General features: G+C 42.1%; 1 protein-coding gene across 7 annotated transcripts in view; it reads left to right on the top strand.

Moving 5' to 3' along the window:
- Nucleotides 1–16,608, top strand: part of KIAA0232 — a 49,180-nt gene that overhangs the window by 16,272 nt on the left and 16,300 nt on the right. For 6 of the 7 annotated variants that reach the window (XM_081206151.1, XM_081206155.1, XM_081206152.1 and 3 more), the window contains 3 exons: nt 9,527–9,664; nt 14,520–14,586; nt 16,255–16,339. In XM_081206151.1, coding sequence (XP_081062277.1) covers nt 9,527–9,664; nt 14,520–14,586; nt 16,255–16,339 — 290 coding nt within the window. The remainder of the gene's footprint in view (nt 1–9,526; nt 9,665–14,519; nt 14,587–16,254; nt 16,340–16,608) is intronic. The other variant, XM_081206154.1, reaches the window with a different exon arrangement.

Here is a 16,608-nt window from a genome sequence, read left to right as displayed (position 1 = left end):
ATTGATCAAATATATTTCTGTTTATTAAAATTCACCCCACATGTAATCCTTGTAGAATCATAGAATTGTAGTGTTGGAAGGAACCCCAACGGTCATCTAGTCCAGCCCCCTGCAGTTCAGGCATCTCAACTAGATCATGCATTTCAGATGACCATACAACCTCTGCTTAAAAACCTCCAAGGAAAGAGAGTCCACCACCTCTCATAGGAGTCTGTTCCACTGTCAAACAGCTCTTACAGCCAGAAAGCTTTTCCTGTTTTTAGTCAGAATCTCCTTTCTTGTAACTTGAATCCATTGGAGAAAACAAGCTTGCTTCATTCTCTGTGTGATAGCCCTATATATATTTGAAGATGGCTATAATATAATATGGGGACACGGGTGGTGCTGTGGTCTAAACCAATGAGCCTCTTGGGCTTGCTGATCAGAAGGTTGGCAGTTCGAATCCCCGCGATGGGGTGAGCTCCCGTTGCTCTGTCCCAGCTCCTGCCAACCTAGCAGTTCGAAAGCACATCAAAGTGCAAGTAGATAAATAGGTACTGCTCCGGCGGGAAGGTAAATGGCATTTCCGTGCATACTGGCCACATGACCCGGAAGCTGCCTGCAGACCAATGCCGGCTCCCTTGGCCTATAGAGCAAGATGAGCGCTGCAACCCCAGAGTTGTCTGCGACTGGACCTAACCACCAGGGGTCCTTTACCTTTTTACAGATTATGAAGTAACACTTCTGAGAATGTTAGTGCTGATGTGAAAGCAACCACCAATTCCTCAAGCAATAGTCTAAATGCCACCTTGATAACACTGGGATTGCCCTTCTCCCCATTCCTCTAGAAACATTTTTGTCCATGGCACAGCTGCTTCTAGTGGCAGATAGCCACAATTTTTTCATCCCAGAATATAATTGGGTATCCTAATCTAGCATCATTCCATGGGGATATCTGGGGAGAAAATATGGCAGCTACCAATGGAGTCCTTGCTGGCAGAGTTGGAGTGTAGAGGTCCCAGTAGGGATGTAAGTGGGAACAAGGATAGAATGGAAGACTCAGGGAAGTTTGTAAAACTAAAGATGTGGTAGATACATGTGTGTGTATGTTGTGAAAAGGGATGGGATTGCAGTGTAGTAAATGGAGAAGGGGTATCATGTATTTTGAGCAATAAGAGGGGCAAATCTCTTCCACTTTGAAGTTTTTGATAGAGGGCTAATATGTGACCAGAAGGTTCAGAGAGAAGCCTACAACTATTTGGACTAGAGTGAAGAGGATAGGATGAATTTTTGCTTTGCATTATGTAGAGAGAAGCACTTTAACACAAATAGAATCTTCTGCTTTTTGTTCATCATGTTTAGTGATCAAAGATGAGACTTATGCCTGTTTAACAGGGTGAATGTTGATGCCAGTGGATACAGACAGCAATTTTGGATGTAAGACGATCGTGTTCTTGTATACAAAGTTTGAGATGGCAGTTAGATGTAAGTAAGTAAAAAGATAGCAGTTAGTAAAAAAAAAAACAGATGGGCAGTCATATGTGGAATGGGATGGAAGAAGGATCATAGGTCGAAAGGAAGAGCTGTGTGCCATCATCATATAGATAACCTCATAGAACTGAGTTGGAAGGGGCCACGAGAGCCATCTAGTTCAAACCCTTGCAATGCATGAACCTTTTACCCAAGATGGGAATTGAACCCATGACCCTGAGATTAAGAGTCCCTGGAAAGCCATAAAATTTGAAGGTATTCATAGACTGTGTCAAGAGAAACTTCCTCCCACAGGGAAGACTTCAATCAAGCAATCCCTTGAGGAGAGCCAGCTGAGAACAATATGTTAAAAAAAAAAAAGGAATGAAGGAAGTTGCAGTGGAGAAAGTGGTTGATGGTATAGAAGACAGCAGAGAAGTTGAGTATACATACAGTGTACCATATCAGTGGAGAGCAGCCAGAAGTTGAGATAACTGTTCAGAGGGAAGGAGGGAAATTAGACAGTAGGTAGAGGAGCAGAATGAGACAGAAGAGGGTATGGCAGCTAGTGGTGTGTATGAATGTGGTGAGGGAGGAACTTAAGTAGACTGAAATGTTGGTGTGGAAGATAATGTCAGAGGGGATGACAACCTTTGATATGCTGTGATGTGCATACAAAGTGCATTGAGGCAGAAATTGTTCATATCTTCCATGACTTTGATGCTGCTGTTGATGAGTACAGATTATAAATGTGTCCAGCACTTATTTGAATCAAAGTATTTTCAGATGAGTTTCAGCTGTTGGGGTGTAGACAAGATTCTTTGGACAAGGGCGACCAGTTTATTGTATGTTTGATCTTTCCGCCTTGTTTTATATCAAGGAGGGAGGGATTGGCCAGCTAGGTAAAAGACGAGACGAATGCCTCACTTTGTGGAGGAGTGCTTCTGTCTTTGAAGGAAGTAACTATAAAGCTTCACCTAAAGAAGCTTTTGTGGATCAAGAAGTTAACCACCACCAGCCAATTGCTAGTACAATGGTACCTTGGGTTACAGACGCTTCAGGTTACAGACTCCACTAACTCAGAAATAGTACCTTGGGGTAAGAACTTTGCTTCAGGATGAGAACAGAAATCGCACGACGGCAGCGGGAGGCCCCATTAGCTAAAGTGGTACCTCAGGTTAAGAACAGTTTCAGGTTAAGAACAGACCTCCAGAACGAATTAAGTTCTTAACCCGAGGTACCACTGTATTCCCTTCCTGAGCAAGGTTGTTATGGAGTTCCAGATACTCTTGGATGAGACTGGTGACCTGAAATCTGATTGAAATGAATTCAGATATATATAGTTTTGGCACAAACACCACTTGCTTTGTCTTGATGGATGACTAATGCTGAGAAACAAACAAGGAGGGTGTGTGACCATGCTTATTTCGGTACAGTCGTATCTTGGTTATCGAACGCCTTCGTACTTGGATGTTTTGGCTGCTAAACGTCACAAACCCAGAAGTTAATGTTCCGGTTTGTGAATATTTTTCGGGAGCCAAATGTCCAACGTTGCTTCTATGGCTTCCAATTGAGTGCAGGAAGTTCCTGCATTTCAGGAGTCAAACGGACTCCCGGAACGGATCATGTTCGCCAACCAAGGCACAACTGTACAGTTAAACATAGTATCCTTCTGAAAGCCTGTTTGTTCTGGGAATTGGGGGCAATGTATTATGGTGGTTCCATTCTTCCCTGGGTGGTCAATTCTAAGCAGTGGTGCTAAGGAAATACTGTTAACCTCCATGGCCTCTATGCTGTGGAGATCCACTGGGTTCTACCTACTGGGGTGGGAAAGCTGAAAAACAAATTACATCTGGCAACCAATGTGCTGCTTTGGTTTCAGATAGTAAGTACATGGGTAGACGAGTCTAAGAAGCCCAGGACACAAATGTTCATGACCCTCTAGAAGGGAAGGTGGCTCATTTGCCAGAAGTAATGTATTTTGCATTAGCTCTCAAAACTTATATTCAGTTTTGACCAAACTAAGCCTCCCTAAGGGGACGCAGGTGGCGCTGTGGGTAAAACCTCAGCGCCTAGGACTTGCCGATCGCATGGTCGGCGGTTCGAATCCCCACGGCGGGGTGCGCTCCCATCGTTCGGTCCCAGCGCCTGCCAACCTAGCAGTTTGAAAGCACCCCCGGGTGCAAGTAGATAAATAGGGACCGCTTACTAGCGGGAAGGTAAACAGCGTTTCCGTGTGCTGCGCTGACTCGCCAGATGCACCTTGTCACGCTGGCTATGTGACCCGGAAGTGTCTTCGGACAGCGCTGGCCCCCGGCCTCTTAAGTGAGATGGGCACACAACCCCAGAGTCGGATACGACTGGCCCATACGGGCAGGGGTACCTTTACCTTTTAAGCCTCCTAAAGCAAAATAGACATCAGGATTACCCCCCCCCCATCGTAGAATTGTAGAGTTGGAATTGGAAGGGACCTCAAGGATCATCAAGCCCATGCCCTGCAAATACAGTGGTACCTTGGGCTAAGTACTTAATTCGTTCCGGAGGTCCGTTCTTAACCTGAAACTGTTCTTAACCTGAAGCACCACTTTAGCTAATGGGGCCTCCCGCTGCCGCCGCGCCACCGGAGCCCGATTTCTGTTCTCATCCTGAAGCAAAGTTCTTAACCTGAAGCACTATTTCTGGGTTAGCGGAGTCTGTAACCTGAAGTGTATGTAACCCAAGGTACCACTGTATGACTATAAAATCTTCATCACCCTCTTACTCAGTTTAACAGTATCAAAGATGAACAAAAAGCTCAATAAGTTTTCCTGGACGCTCATTTTACACCATTCTCTTGGCTAGCAACTGGAACAACTGTTGCTTGTTTTCATTAACACGTAGGAATTGCTTAAATTGCATTGGAATTGTAGTTTTTGACTTGAATACTGATGTCACTTCCTCTTGATTCTCAAGTATCTGCCTTCACACTGTTACTAGAGTATCTATCAAACACCATATCTAGTCATGAAATATCCTTCAGTTGATTATTGAAATATGATTTAAAAACACTTTCATAGTATTCTGAAAATGTTTTGACATTGCCCAGATTACGTTTGTGGATTGCAGCTGCTCCATCAAATATTTTAACTATTACATTTGGTTTGCTGTGATTAAAGGTGTCATCACATTTTGACTGAATACAGTCTATAATTTCAGACTTGTTGGTTGGTTTTCGGAGTTTTTCATCAACTGAAATGGAGGGTGGGTACAATTGCTTTTCATAGGAAAAGAAAGCATCAATGTCACCATCCCGTACTTCAGATATGGCATATGCTCTGCAGAACCAGTTGGAGTCTTTTCGCAAGTTAGTAATCTTGGACTTTGTTTTACTGGTGCTTTTTGTTCTATTAAAAATGTGAAGGTTGTTCCTTGGAATAACTTCATGAATTGTATTTTGAACTTGATCAAGACGAGGCATGACGTATTCTTCACACTTTTTCAGTCCTATTGTAAATGCCTCTCTAACACACTTGACAGCTTCGACACTTAGAATTACTTTTGAGCCCCCAATTGACACCAAATCAGTTTCTTCAAATGGATTTCCTTGTTCAGTTAAGATGTTGATCATTTCTTTGACATGGACTTAAGAACCTTTTCTCAAATCATCCCTGACCACTGGTCCTGCTAGCTAGGGATCATGGGAGTTATAGGCCAAAAACATCTGGAGGGCTGAGTTTGAGGAAGTCTGGGTTAGCACGCGCATGTGCACACACACACATATACATACATCATAGAATAGCAGGGCAGTGTATAGTGAGAAAAAACAACACTCCATTAAAAAGAGTACACAATAATCATTATGGTGTTTTAAACAGCTGCATAAAAAGTCTTCAAGGCTTTAAAGGGTGGAAGAGTGTTCTGCAGTATGTGACTGGCAACACTAAATGCCCACATTCTAGCTGAGGACAGTCAGACCTCGGTAACATGAGAACGACTAGCAGTGCATCTATAGATGATCTCAGTGATCCAGCTGGGGTATAAACGCTCAGCTGCTTATGGTGCTGTGAACTCAAGTTGTTCAGGGCTTTGTATATCAACACCAAGTGCCTTGAATCTGGCCCAGTAGCGTTTGGGCAGCAGTGCAAATGTTGACTGCCTTCCTCCATCAGCATTCTGCAATAGCTGGAATTTTTAGACCAGGCCCAAGAACATAGAGCACATTGCAGGTTAAATAACATTGGGGACAAAATTGTGCCATGTAGAACCCCACAGCACAAGTTGCAGGCAGGGTTCAAAATTAGCAGGGCGCCAGGCGCATTTTGTGCCTAAATTCTCCATTTGCGAGCTCAAAAAGTCTGGGTGCCATTTTTGTGTCTGCTGACACTCAAGGACTACTGAAATGTATGTGCTCAAAGTATATGTTAAGGATAGACAATATGTTAAGGCGTTTAACAATAAAGAGTAGAATGTTTGAAAACTGAAGTATGGTACCAATATTTTTATTGTCAACGCCAAATTAAAAATGTATTAACAATTTCTGCTAAAAATGAGATATTAACAATGTGCCACTTATGTGAATTGCGTATTAATTCATACTTAGCAAAATAATAACAAAAAATGGTTGTCAACACCCACCCCCCACTAATGACTAGACATTCTGTTTTGGTGCCCACAGCTCAGGTCCCAAAAGCCATTTGACTCCTAGCTTTTCTATACCAGTTTCTAACGCTGGTGCCAGGGGGTCAAAGAGCCTTCCTTCAGTGTTTATTTCTGGATTTGACTGCACAAATAGGAATGGAAAAACTGTAATACAGTGCCACCAGTTCCAGTCCCACACAATGAATCTGGGAGGTTACTATTGTCATTGGTATCAAAGTTCATAAGAGTAACAGGCCACACTCCCCTGGCCCTCTATTAATAACAAGGCTAATATACTCATGAAACCTGGGCTATATCCAGTTTGAGGTGGATCCAGATAATCATTGTCATCTAAGAATGCTAGAATTGCTCCATAACCACCATCTTCACCACGTTTCTCAGAAATAAGGGTATTGTGTCCACTGTGGGCTTTTAAAGGGGTAGCTGCCTATTTAAGGGCGGCTGGGACCTCCCCCTCACCCTGTGGTTAGCTGTAGCCAGGCAGAAAGGGCAAATGTCCAGAGGGCGCATGCTTGGCTCTATTTCTTCAAGTATCTGTCCACATCTTCAGGCCACATCAACTGGAAATGCTCCCATAACAATGGGTCAGACGCTGCCTTGGAACCCTGATTGGATTTGCTATAATAATAACATCCATGTCACTATGAAGTTTAGAGATTTTGTCCTTGAAGTATAGAATCACAGAATTGTACAGTTGGAAGGGACCGGAAGGGTCATTTAGTCAAACCCCCTGCATTGCAGGAATGTTTTGGTTAACATGGGGCACGGACCCATAACCCTGAGATTAAGAGTCTCATGCTCTATTGACTGAGCTACATATATCAGGGATAAAGTGCCTTGCAAGCTAGTAGCTGCTAGTGACCATGTGTTCTAGGAGTCCGCCCCTTGAATTTGGGCTAACTAGTCTCTGGACTACATGGAACAACTCTCCCAGCTCACTTATCAAGGGTGTGATGGACATGGTGAATTGTGACTTTGCTGCCTTCACCGCCATGTGGTAAACACGACTACAGGTGTTCAGTCAACTTTGGAGCAAGATTTTAACCACTTGCAGTTAAGTATCCATTCATGTGATGTCCAGTACTAGAGAGGACCCTTGAGAGTGAATGTATTTACATTAGATTCATATAAGGTTCTAGAAATGTTGAATCAGTAACTGGGCCCACTAATAATAATAATAATAATAATAATAATAATAATAAAAAATTTTTATTTATACCCCGCCCTCCCCAGCCAAGGCCGGGCTCAGAGCAGCTTACAAGCAATAATAAAAACAAGTTGAATGATTACAACTTAAAAACAAATTTAAAATGCAACATTAAAATATTAAAATATTAAAATTTAGCCTCATCGCAGGAGGAGAAGGAAAAGGAAAAAAGAAAGAGAGGGAGGGAATCAAATTGGCTCCAAGCCAAAGGCCAGGCGGAACAACTCTGTCTTACAGGCCCTGCAGAAAGAAATCAGATCCTGCAGGGCCCTGGTCTTATGAGGCAGAGCATTCCACCAGGCCGGAGCCAGTGTTGAAAAGGCCCTGGCTCTGGTTGAAGCCAATCTAACTTCCTTAGGGCCCGGGACCACTAGGGTGTTGCAATTTATGGACCTTGAGGCTCTCTGTGGGGCATACCAGGAGAGGCGGTCCTGTAGGTACGAGGGTCCTAGGCCGTGAAGGGCTTTAAAGGTCAAAAGCAGCACCTTAAATCTGACCCTGTACTCTACCGGGAGCCAGTACAGTTTGAAAAGCACTGGGTGAATATGCTCCCATGGCAGAGACCCCGTGAGGAGCCTCGCTGCAGCATTCTGTACCCGCTGGAGTTTCTGGGACAGCTTCAAGGGCAACCCTGCATAGAGCAAATTACAGTAGTCAAGCCTGGAGATGACCGTCGCATGGATCACTGTGGCCAGGTTGGGGCGGGAAAGGTAAGGGGCCAACTGCTTGATGCGGCTAAGGTGGAAAAATGTTACCTTGGCTGTTGCTGTAACTTGCGCCTCCGTGGAAAGGGAGGCGTCAAGGATTACACCCAAACTCTTAACGGAAGGCAATGGCACTAATTGGACTGGATGACGGTCAATATACTGAAATTTGATTTTGATAAGACAAACAAGAGCTGTTGGCAGGCGGCTTGTCAGTACCGGTAGGCAGAGTTCAAACACTTTGAGTTGTACTTCCCATAAAGAAGCAGGTTTATCAGTTGGTGCTCTGGATCTAGCTTTGTTGCTGGAGGCACAAGAAGCCTCTGTGGCATGAGGTGCCATTTATCAGTTTGGATGGTGTGCCAGCTGCTGGGACAGAGCCTACTTTTAGTTATCTCTGCTTTGCTGGCCTAGAGATTAGACTACTGTAATGCATTATATGGGGTCGCGGGTGGTGCTGTGGGTTAAACCACTGTGCCGCTTGGGCTTGTGATTGAAAGGTCGGCAGTTTGAATCCCCATGATGGGTTGAGCTCCCATTGCTTTGGTCCCAGCTCCTGACAACATAGCAGTTTGAAAGCACACAATGCAAGTAGATAAATAGGTACCGCTCCAGCGGGAAGGTAAACAGTGTTTCTATGCACTGCTCTGGTTTCACCAGAAGCGGCTTAGTCATGCTGGCCACATGACCTGGAAAAACTGTCTGCTTAAGCGGACAAACGCTGGCTCTCTTGGCCTTTAAAGCGAGATGAGCGCTGCAACCCCAGAGTCGTTTGTGGCTAGACTTAATTGTCAGGGGTGCCTTTACCTTTACCTTAATGCTTTATACGTTCGGTTGCGTTCTGAAGGCAATTGAAAAATTACATTTAGTGCAAAATCCAACTGAGTGTGCCAACTGGGACCAGGCATTGGAGGCACTGATGGTACTGATCTCTGCACTAGCTCCTGTTTCTTTTTAATGCCCTTCACAGCTTACAGCCAGGGTATCTGATAGACCACTTGTCTCCTTTTGAGTCAACCTGTGTAGTTCATCTTTAGGGAACCTTCTTTTGGGTTCCTCTGTTTTCACAACTATGTCAAGTAGTGACCAGGCAATGGATTTCTCTGTGGTGGCAATCCAGTTCTGGAATACTTTCCTCAGTGAGGCTTTCGTCGTGCCGGCTTTTAGCACACCTAGGTGCTTACACTCCGAGGCAATTTAGCGGAATAAGTGTTGCCTAAGTTTTTGTGCTGCTCTATCACGTGCTGTTGTAAGTGTTGCTGATGCATACATTATATTCTCTTGTGTTTTTAAATCTTTATTGTAAAGCTGTATTTGGAAAATTTAGTTGGTTGGATCTACTGTAATTAAAGCTAAGAGTCAGGAGGGCAAGTAATGGGATCATGGAGCTCGTGTACATAGTTATTGTGCTTCTGCTCCTCACCACGGTATTTGTGCCATCCTTGTACAAAAGTCTTAAGCGTCTTGCAAACAACATGGAGCCAAATACTGCTGTTAACTTTTATTCTTCGCTTTAATTTATTTTTAGGAGAATGACATCTTCCTGGGTTGGGAAAAAGGAGCTTACAAGAAATGGGGAAAGAGTAAGAAAAAATGCTCTGATCTAACACTAGAAGAAATGAAAAAACAGGCTGCTGTTCAGTGTCTTCGCTCTGCTTCTGATGAAGTAAGAATTAGCACCCTTGTTTAATTCTATGTAACTTCTCATTCTTAATGTGGTATTGGGGTGGATAAATTTTAGTTTTGTAATGTTGGTAAATTTCAGTTATGGAAAGCTTCCCTTCAAAATATCCTAGTTGAATATGAAATCTTAAGTTTAATCTTTTTTTAAAAAATAAGAAACTTCATTATTATTATTATTGTTATTGCCATTTTCATGCAAAACGCACATACAAAACGCAGTAAGAATAATGAATGTAAAAATACAAATAGAAAAATGAAATGAAAATACAGAGGTGAGGGGAAAACTGGGAAACAACTGAGAGTGCAATGCTGTATATATTTATCAAGAAAAAGGTGAGTCAAATTAGTTATCAATAAAGCCTCTCCACCTATTTATCTGTGGAGCAGGGGGTTTAGTGGGCTGTGTGGACAAGTTAACATAGGAGAAAAAGTGGTCTGTTTTTGGTGAACAATTAATGACTCTCCATTTATGTGTCAGGTGTTCTCCAATGTCCCAATGTCCCATACTTTTGCTGGCCACTCCTCTCGGAAAGGAGGTGAGTCAGATTTCCAGTGGGAGGCCACAGACACAAGAGATTTGTGCATGATGGGTGAATTGGTACCAGGCTCCAAGGATAGGAGTGATGGTGGAGATAGTTTCAAAAATTTGGGTCCAGAATCTCTAAACTATGCAGCGATCCCACCACATATGGAGCAGTGTTCCAATGTGACCACAACGCCGTCATCATAAATTAGAGTACCCTTTGCCAATTCTAGGCAGGTGGAGTGGAGTCCAATGCCATCTTAACACTGTTTTCAGTGTGGCTTTCTGTATTCTTACAGAAATTGTTTTAAGTGGGGGTTTGGACTACATTGTTTCCCATACTTGTTGCTCTATCCAGAGACCCAGATCACTCTCCCATACTAATTGTAGCCCCTGAGAATGAACCATTAATAATGTGCACCATTTGCTTTAATTTGCTTTAACTGAAAAACCTCATAGCATAGCCTAAGACATGGGACCCCGAGACCTCCTTGGGTCCTGGGATGATAAAGTCTGACAACTCTGCTACTCCAAGATTTCCAAGTCCCGTATTTCCTTGTGTGGTCTGGAAGAAGCAAGTTCCCTTTATTTATTTTTCTTCTAGATTAGCTTTGGCTTTGCCCTCTGATGATGGGTTTCATGGCATCCCATAGGCTCGATATTTTAGTGTCCGGGATGGCATTTTATAGGAAATAAAACTTTAGCGCTTGATGAAGACTTTCTTTAGCCAATTTGTTGGTTAGTAGGAGAGAATCAAATGTCAGCGAAATGAACTTGGGCTTAGAGAGTCCACTCCTATAGAGATAGAATTTGGGGCATCATCTGAGACTGGGATGATTCCTATATCTGTTTTTGTCACTTTATACCAGAGATCTACCAAATATCTTTGGATATGAAGATACAGTCCAAATGGGCCATACATGTACGAGTGAAATGTAAATTCCCTGTCAGTGGGGTGAGAGATCTGCCAGAGGTTGCATAAATTATTGGCATGCAAAAGTTTAGTGAAGGCTTCACCAGGCTTTAGGGAACTAAATTTTCTCAGACCCTAGTGAGGTATCTGTCTTTTGGGTCCGCTATGGAGTTCTGAATAGTGAATGGGCATTTATTTATTTTTGCAATCATTATGGCCACACCCCTTGCTGAGGGCACAGGTTTGGCCACCTAACCATTTGCCCTTTAATAGCAGTGTAGTTGTAGCAATGTAGTTGTTTACTGTTTTTCTTTTGGTGTGTCTCTTGTATCAAAATTATATCTGGATAAAATTATATCCTTTTTCAGGAGCATTTCTACTCTGGAGCACCTCACAGCAGAGCCTAAACCTTTAGCATTTAATGAAATTACCTTTACAGTGGGTGGCGCTATAACCATAGTTGAGAACAAATGGTGCTTATCCAATATATCAAAGGAGGAAGAAAGAACACAGTATGCTTGAGGGTTGATTGCACTGCACAATAAACTCTCAACAGGAGAGAAAAATAAGAACAGAAAACTTCAACTTTTAACATAGCAAACTGTTCCAGGTGCATCCAGCTATCTGTGGCTGGAATAGGGGAAGCTGTGGAGAGCATTATGCTAGCACACCAAGGAACAGAAGGGGGGCTGAGGCAGAGAAAGATCTTTTGCTCCACACCCTCTCCTCCTCTGGGAGTTAGTCATAATAAGCCTGATGGCTAAGTGCTTGGTTTAATCATTTGTGCTTTACAAAGGCCTAAGAGCCATGGTGTGAACGAAGAGAGTCTGCTGCAGAGCTTTGCATTTTCTTTTTCTCTCTGTGCGTGAACTATGAGGAAGAGGAGGGGAGGTTAGTTCCACTCCTTGCAGCCACTTTGGGGATTGCAACTTTACGTTCATGGATAATATTTTGTAGAGGCAGTTTATCAGAGGCAGCAATGTGTTTGCCATTGACTTGCACCAACAACTTAAATGGGAACCCCCATCAGTAGGAAATCCCTGCAGCCTTCAGCTCAGTGGTGTGACATCTGAATTATCTCTGTTGAGCCAGTTTCCTGGCATAAATCTAGAAATGCCCCTACACTGTATGAGTTGTATTTAAGTTCTGGATAGTTGCGTAGGGCATTTAAAATCAGTGTTTTAGTTTGGTAGCGTTCAAAGCAGACAACAATATCTCTTGGTGCCTCTGAGTTACTTGCTCTTAGTTCACCCACTCTGTGTCCCCTTTCAGTGTCATGGAGAGTGATGGGGGTTATATATTCAAACTGTCTAACCAACTTAAAATCCAATCAGTCATATCTCCCCCTCCTCTTTTTCCAGAATCCCATGTAGTTTAAATTTTTTCAATTTTTTCTCTATCCAGCTGAGAAGCAAATTTTAAATCTAAATATTCATTTGCCATTTTACCTTAAGTGCTTTCAGTTTTGTTTGGGTGCTTAAGCTGGTATTGAGGGTCTCGTTTACTGTTTGTGCTACATCAGCTATTTGATTAGATAACATATCAATCTTGCTTTCAAAGCAGCTGCTCAGTCTGTTGCTAAAGTCTGTCTTATTTTATGAATACACCCCCTCCGTCTTTTTTATTATCTAAGCTGCTACGAGGTTTCCTGCCTTTTGCTTTTAGGCCCTGGAGCCATTTTTTCCTCACAAGCTTCTTCTGAGAGCTCTGAGTAATCAGGAGCTACAGCTTCCTACCAGTCAAGCCTTGCTAACTTACCTTTCAGGCCATGCAACTCCTGCAGCATTACCTTTCAGGAGGTGTGCTGATAAAGGTGAAGAAGAGTGATTTTGCAGTCATTCAAAGCAAAATCATTCCCAAGGGTGCTGGAAACTTGAAATCAAGCTGCCATTTGACTGCAGCAGGCCAAGGGGAGGGGAGGGTAAATAGGTTGTATATGATGGGCATAGCTACAATCTGAGTTTCAGTAAGACAGAGGTGATGTGATCAGAGCTCTTGGGTAGCTCCATGATCTGCTCAAAAGTTGTGCAGTTTACATTCAGAGCCAAATTTAATCATTTGAAGTCATGGTGCAAAGAAACCATCAGGAGCATTCTCTAAGGCTCCTGATTGTTCTTGTGCAGCTGTGGCTTTACTTGCCCTTCACCTGATGTCAGGTGAGTGACAGCTGGATGTTGTTTGGCCAAAGTGGCCGTCTTGCAGGCCATCTGGGGTATGTGTTCCTATTTAGGCGCATGGGCCAGTGGTTTCTCACCATAGTAGTAGAGCATGGGACATAGAGTGTTGTGCCAAAGGCTAGACATGTGCTGGAGCATTGGGTTGAATAAATGATTGAAAATACATTTCAGCTGGTAGACTAACAATTAATGAAAATAAGCAGTAGGTGACAAGGTGTAAGGATCAAGTGAAATGCAGCTGGTTGGCCACTATCCCTCACTGTACTTCCGTATCTATAGTTCTGAATAACACTAATATTTCAAAAATTAGAGATTTGTTGGGATTGCCTTTTGACATTGGCTCCCAGTATGTTTCCAAGCACAATTCAAAGTGTTGGTGCTGACCTTTAAAGCCCTAAACAGCCTCGGCCCAGTATACCTGAAGGAGCGTCTCCACCACCATCATTCTGCCCGGACACTGAGGTCCAGCTCCAAGGGCCTTCTGGTGGTTCCCTCACTGCGAGAAGCAAAGCTACAGGGAACCAGGCAGAGGGCCTTCTAGGTAGTGGCGCCCGCCCTGTGGAACGCCCTCCCATCAGATGTCAAAGAGATAAACAACTACCTGACATTTGGAAGACACCTGAAGGCAGCTCTGTTTAGGGAAGTTTTAATGTGTGACAGTTTAATGTATTTTTAATCTTCGTTGGAAGCCGCCCAGAGTGGCTGGGGAGACCCTGCCAGATGGGCGGGGTACAAATAAGTTGTTTTTGTTGTTGTTGTTGTTGTTGTTGTTGTTGTTGTTGTTGTTGTTATATTACTTGGGATAAGATCTGGTGTAGCTATTGAACTGACCTTTTTTGGTTTTAAAATTAGAGTTCTTTGGGGAACTTTTGGATAGGTAACATGGCCCTCCGCTCCATTTCATTTTAGTTTGACACCTATCTTTAAGGCCAAACTACACATTCCACTGAGATTCCTGGCTGAAGATTCCAGTTAGTTCCTTAAAAAGCAGCTCCAGTGGCTCCAAATTTGAGCAAAGATGGGGAAATTTACTTACTCACACTGCAACCAAACATTAACTAGTTGGCTTAGATACAAGCCACTATTCTCTTTGCCAGCATTACCTTGGAGTGGGGGATACATGCTGAGACTCTTACGGAGACAATATATATGAAGCACTTTCAGTACTTGAAATGTATTAAGTAAATGCCAAGTGGTCATTATAAGCTTTTTTATTATTACACAGAGCTCTGGGATTGAGACTTTAGTGGAGGAGCTCTGCTGCAGGTTGAAAGATCTTCAGAGTGAACAAGGTGAGAAAAACATCTTCAGAGTTATTTGTTATTTTTATTTAAGTATTTATAAACCACACTTTCATATAAAATATCACAAGGCAGTGGGGCTAGACCATTCTTAGATGCATTAGGTCAGTACCTTACACAGTTCTATGGTTTCAGTTAGGCTAGAACAAAACCCAGGTCTCTCAAATTGTAAAGTGTCTGCCATTTCAGGCTGCTAGTGAGAACTCGCATGTTTAGAGTGCTTCACCCTTTACCCCAGTCTTAGACATTGAAGTCAAGCCTTTTATCTGGTTTGCTGAGCACAGGAATACTTTTATTGTGATGGAGCATTCAGTCATGTGAGCCTCCAATGCAGCCTGAAATAGAACAATCCACTTTATTGGCTCTTTATGATAACTGCACCGAAGTTCTTCAAGGACTGTAGATGTAATATTGGGTCATGATGTGCGACATTTCTTAATAAATTAAGATCCGTCCCACTATATATAAGGAACATTGTGAAGCCATAACAAGAGAATGTAATCCGTGGGAGACCAGCTTGGTGTTGCAGGATTACAATTTGGAACATCCGTTTCTATCTTGGCTACCCCAGTCAATGACTAGCTTTCTAGAGTTGTTAATGGGTTGATAAAAGTCTGAAGATGCACTTGAAAAAGTTTATATTGAAACTAAGAAAATACAATACTTATAACAGTAACACACTTAAGTATTTAGCCTGGGAAGGCAAGCCAGAATAAATTATTGTCACTTTAGTCCCTTTGAAATCAATGAGATTTAAGTTGGTGGTCATCATCATTCTCTCTTTTCATAGCAAAGGATCTATTAAGTCACTTGAGTGATGATTCAGAGGTTAAAGCCTACACTTGACCTTGTTTTAGATTGCATTTTAAGCTAGACTTTTACCTGCAGTAATACATACAGATTTACAATTGTGGGATTGATACAAGAGAGCAGACAAAAGCAAGCCATCACCCCACTTGGATCCATCCCTTGGCTTCAAAAAATAACACATTGTGTCTCATTAATGTCGTTCACCAGAAATATCTGGGTGATCTCATACTCTTAACTCACTGAGTTCTCATCTTAGTTCCGGTCTCAAACCCCAAACGTTTTACTCTCATCTACCAAACAGCTGAACATCAACACATTTTTATCTGCATCTGTAGCTGGTGTTTTTGGAAAGCTTAGGTAAATGAATTTTCCTGGCCTCCTTGAAATTAATTAATCCATTACTTTCATAACTGCTCCCCACTTGTCTCCAAACAGAATACTATATTGTAAAAGAAATGTGGGTTTTTTGTTTTTTTTAAATGTGGGTTATTTGAGCAGATGATTTGAATTACACCCCTGCATGATATAAAGGCTGTATTAACAATTTTTATATATTTTAATGGCTTCAATAACTTATGAGTATATTTTAGAAAATTATTAAAATTAGTTAAATCCTAAATGTATATAAGGCTACCCTGATTGTGTTCAAATAATATTTGATGAATTTTAGAGGACAAAATTCACCTGATGAAAGGTTTAAAATAAAGTGCTTAAACCATTAAACTATGCAGTAATACTACTGTAAATACAATTACTTAATATGATGCATGTTTCTCATTATAAGATATAGCATGGTAGGGAAAGTATGATATCAAATTTTCAGAAGACTGTTTTTATTTTATTTCTTAGCAGAGGAGAAGATTCACAAAAAACTTGAGGGCTCTTTGCCTCCTGAAGTTGATTTCTCTCCTGCAGCAAAGGATCAGGTGGAAATGTAGGTATCCCTCTTTTAAAATGAAGTATTGTGTTTTCCTGTGTATGTTGATGTAAAAGCCAAATGCTATTTTAAATAGACAGTTAAACATATACAGGTCTTAATATAAGGGTTTCAGTCTTTTGTTTTCTATTAAAATGTTTACTTCTGCATTGTAATCATAAAATAAGATTTAAAAAAATATATACATGAGAAAGTTATATTTTCCTTTGACAAAGGATAATATTGGTTTTCATCCTCAGCAAGGCTTCCCCAGTTTATCAGTCCTA

Source organism: Podarcis bocagei (genome assembly GCF_964188305.1).
Source record: "Podarcis bocagei genome assembly, chromosome: 8".
NCBI classification, from domain to species: domain Eukaryota; kingdom Metazoa; phylum Chordata; class Lepidosauria; order Squamata; family Lacertidae; genus Podarcis; species Podarcis bocagei.
This window is presented reverse-complemented; position numbering and strand designations above follow the sequence as displayed.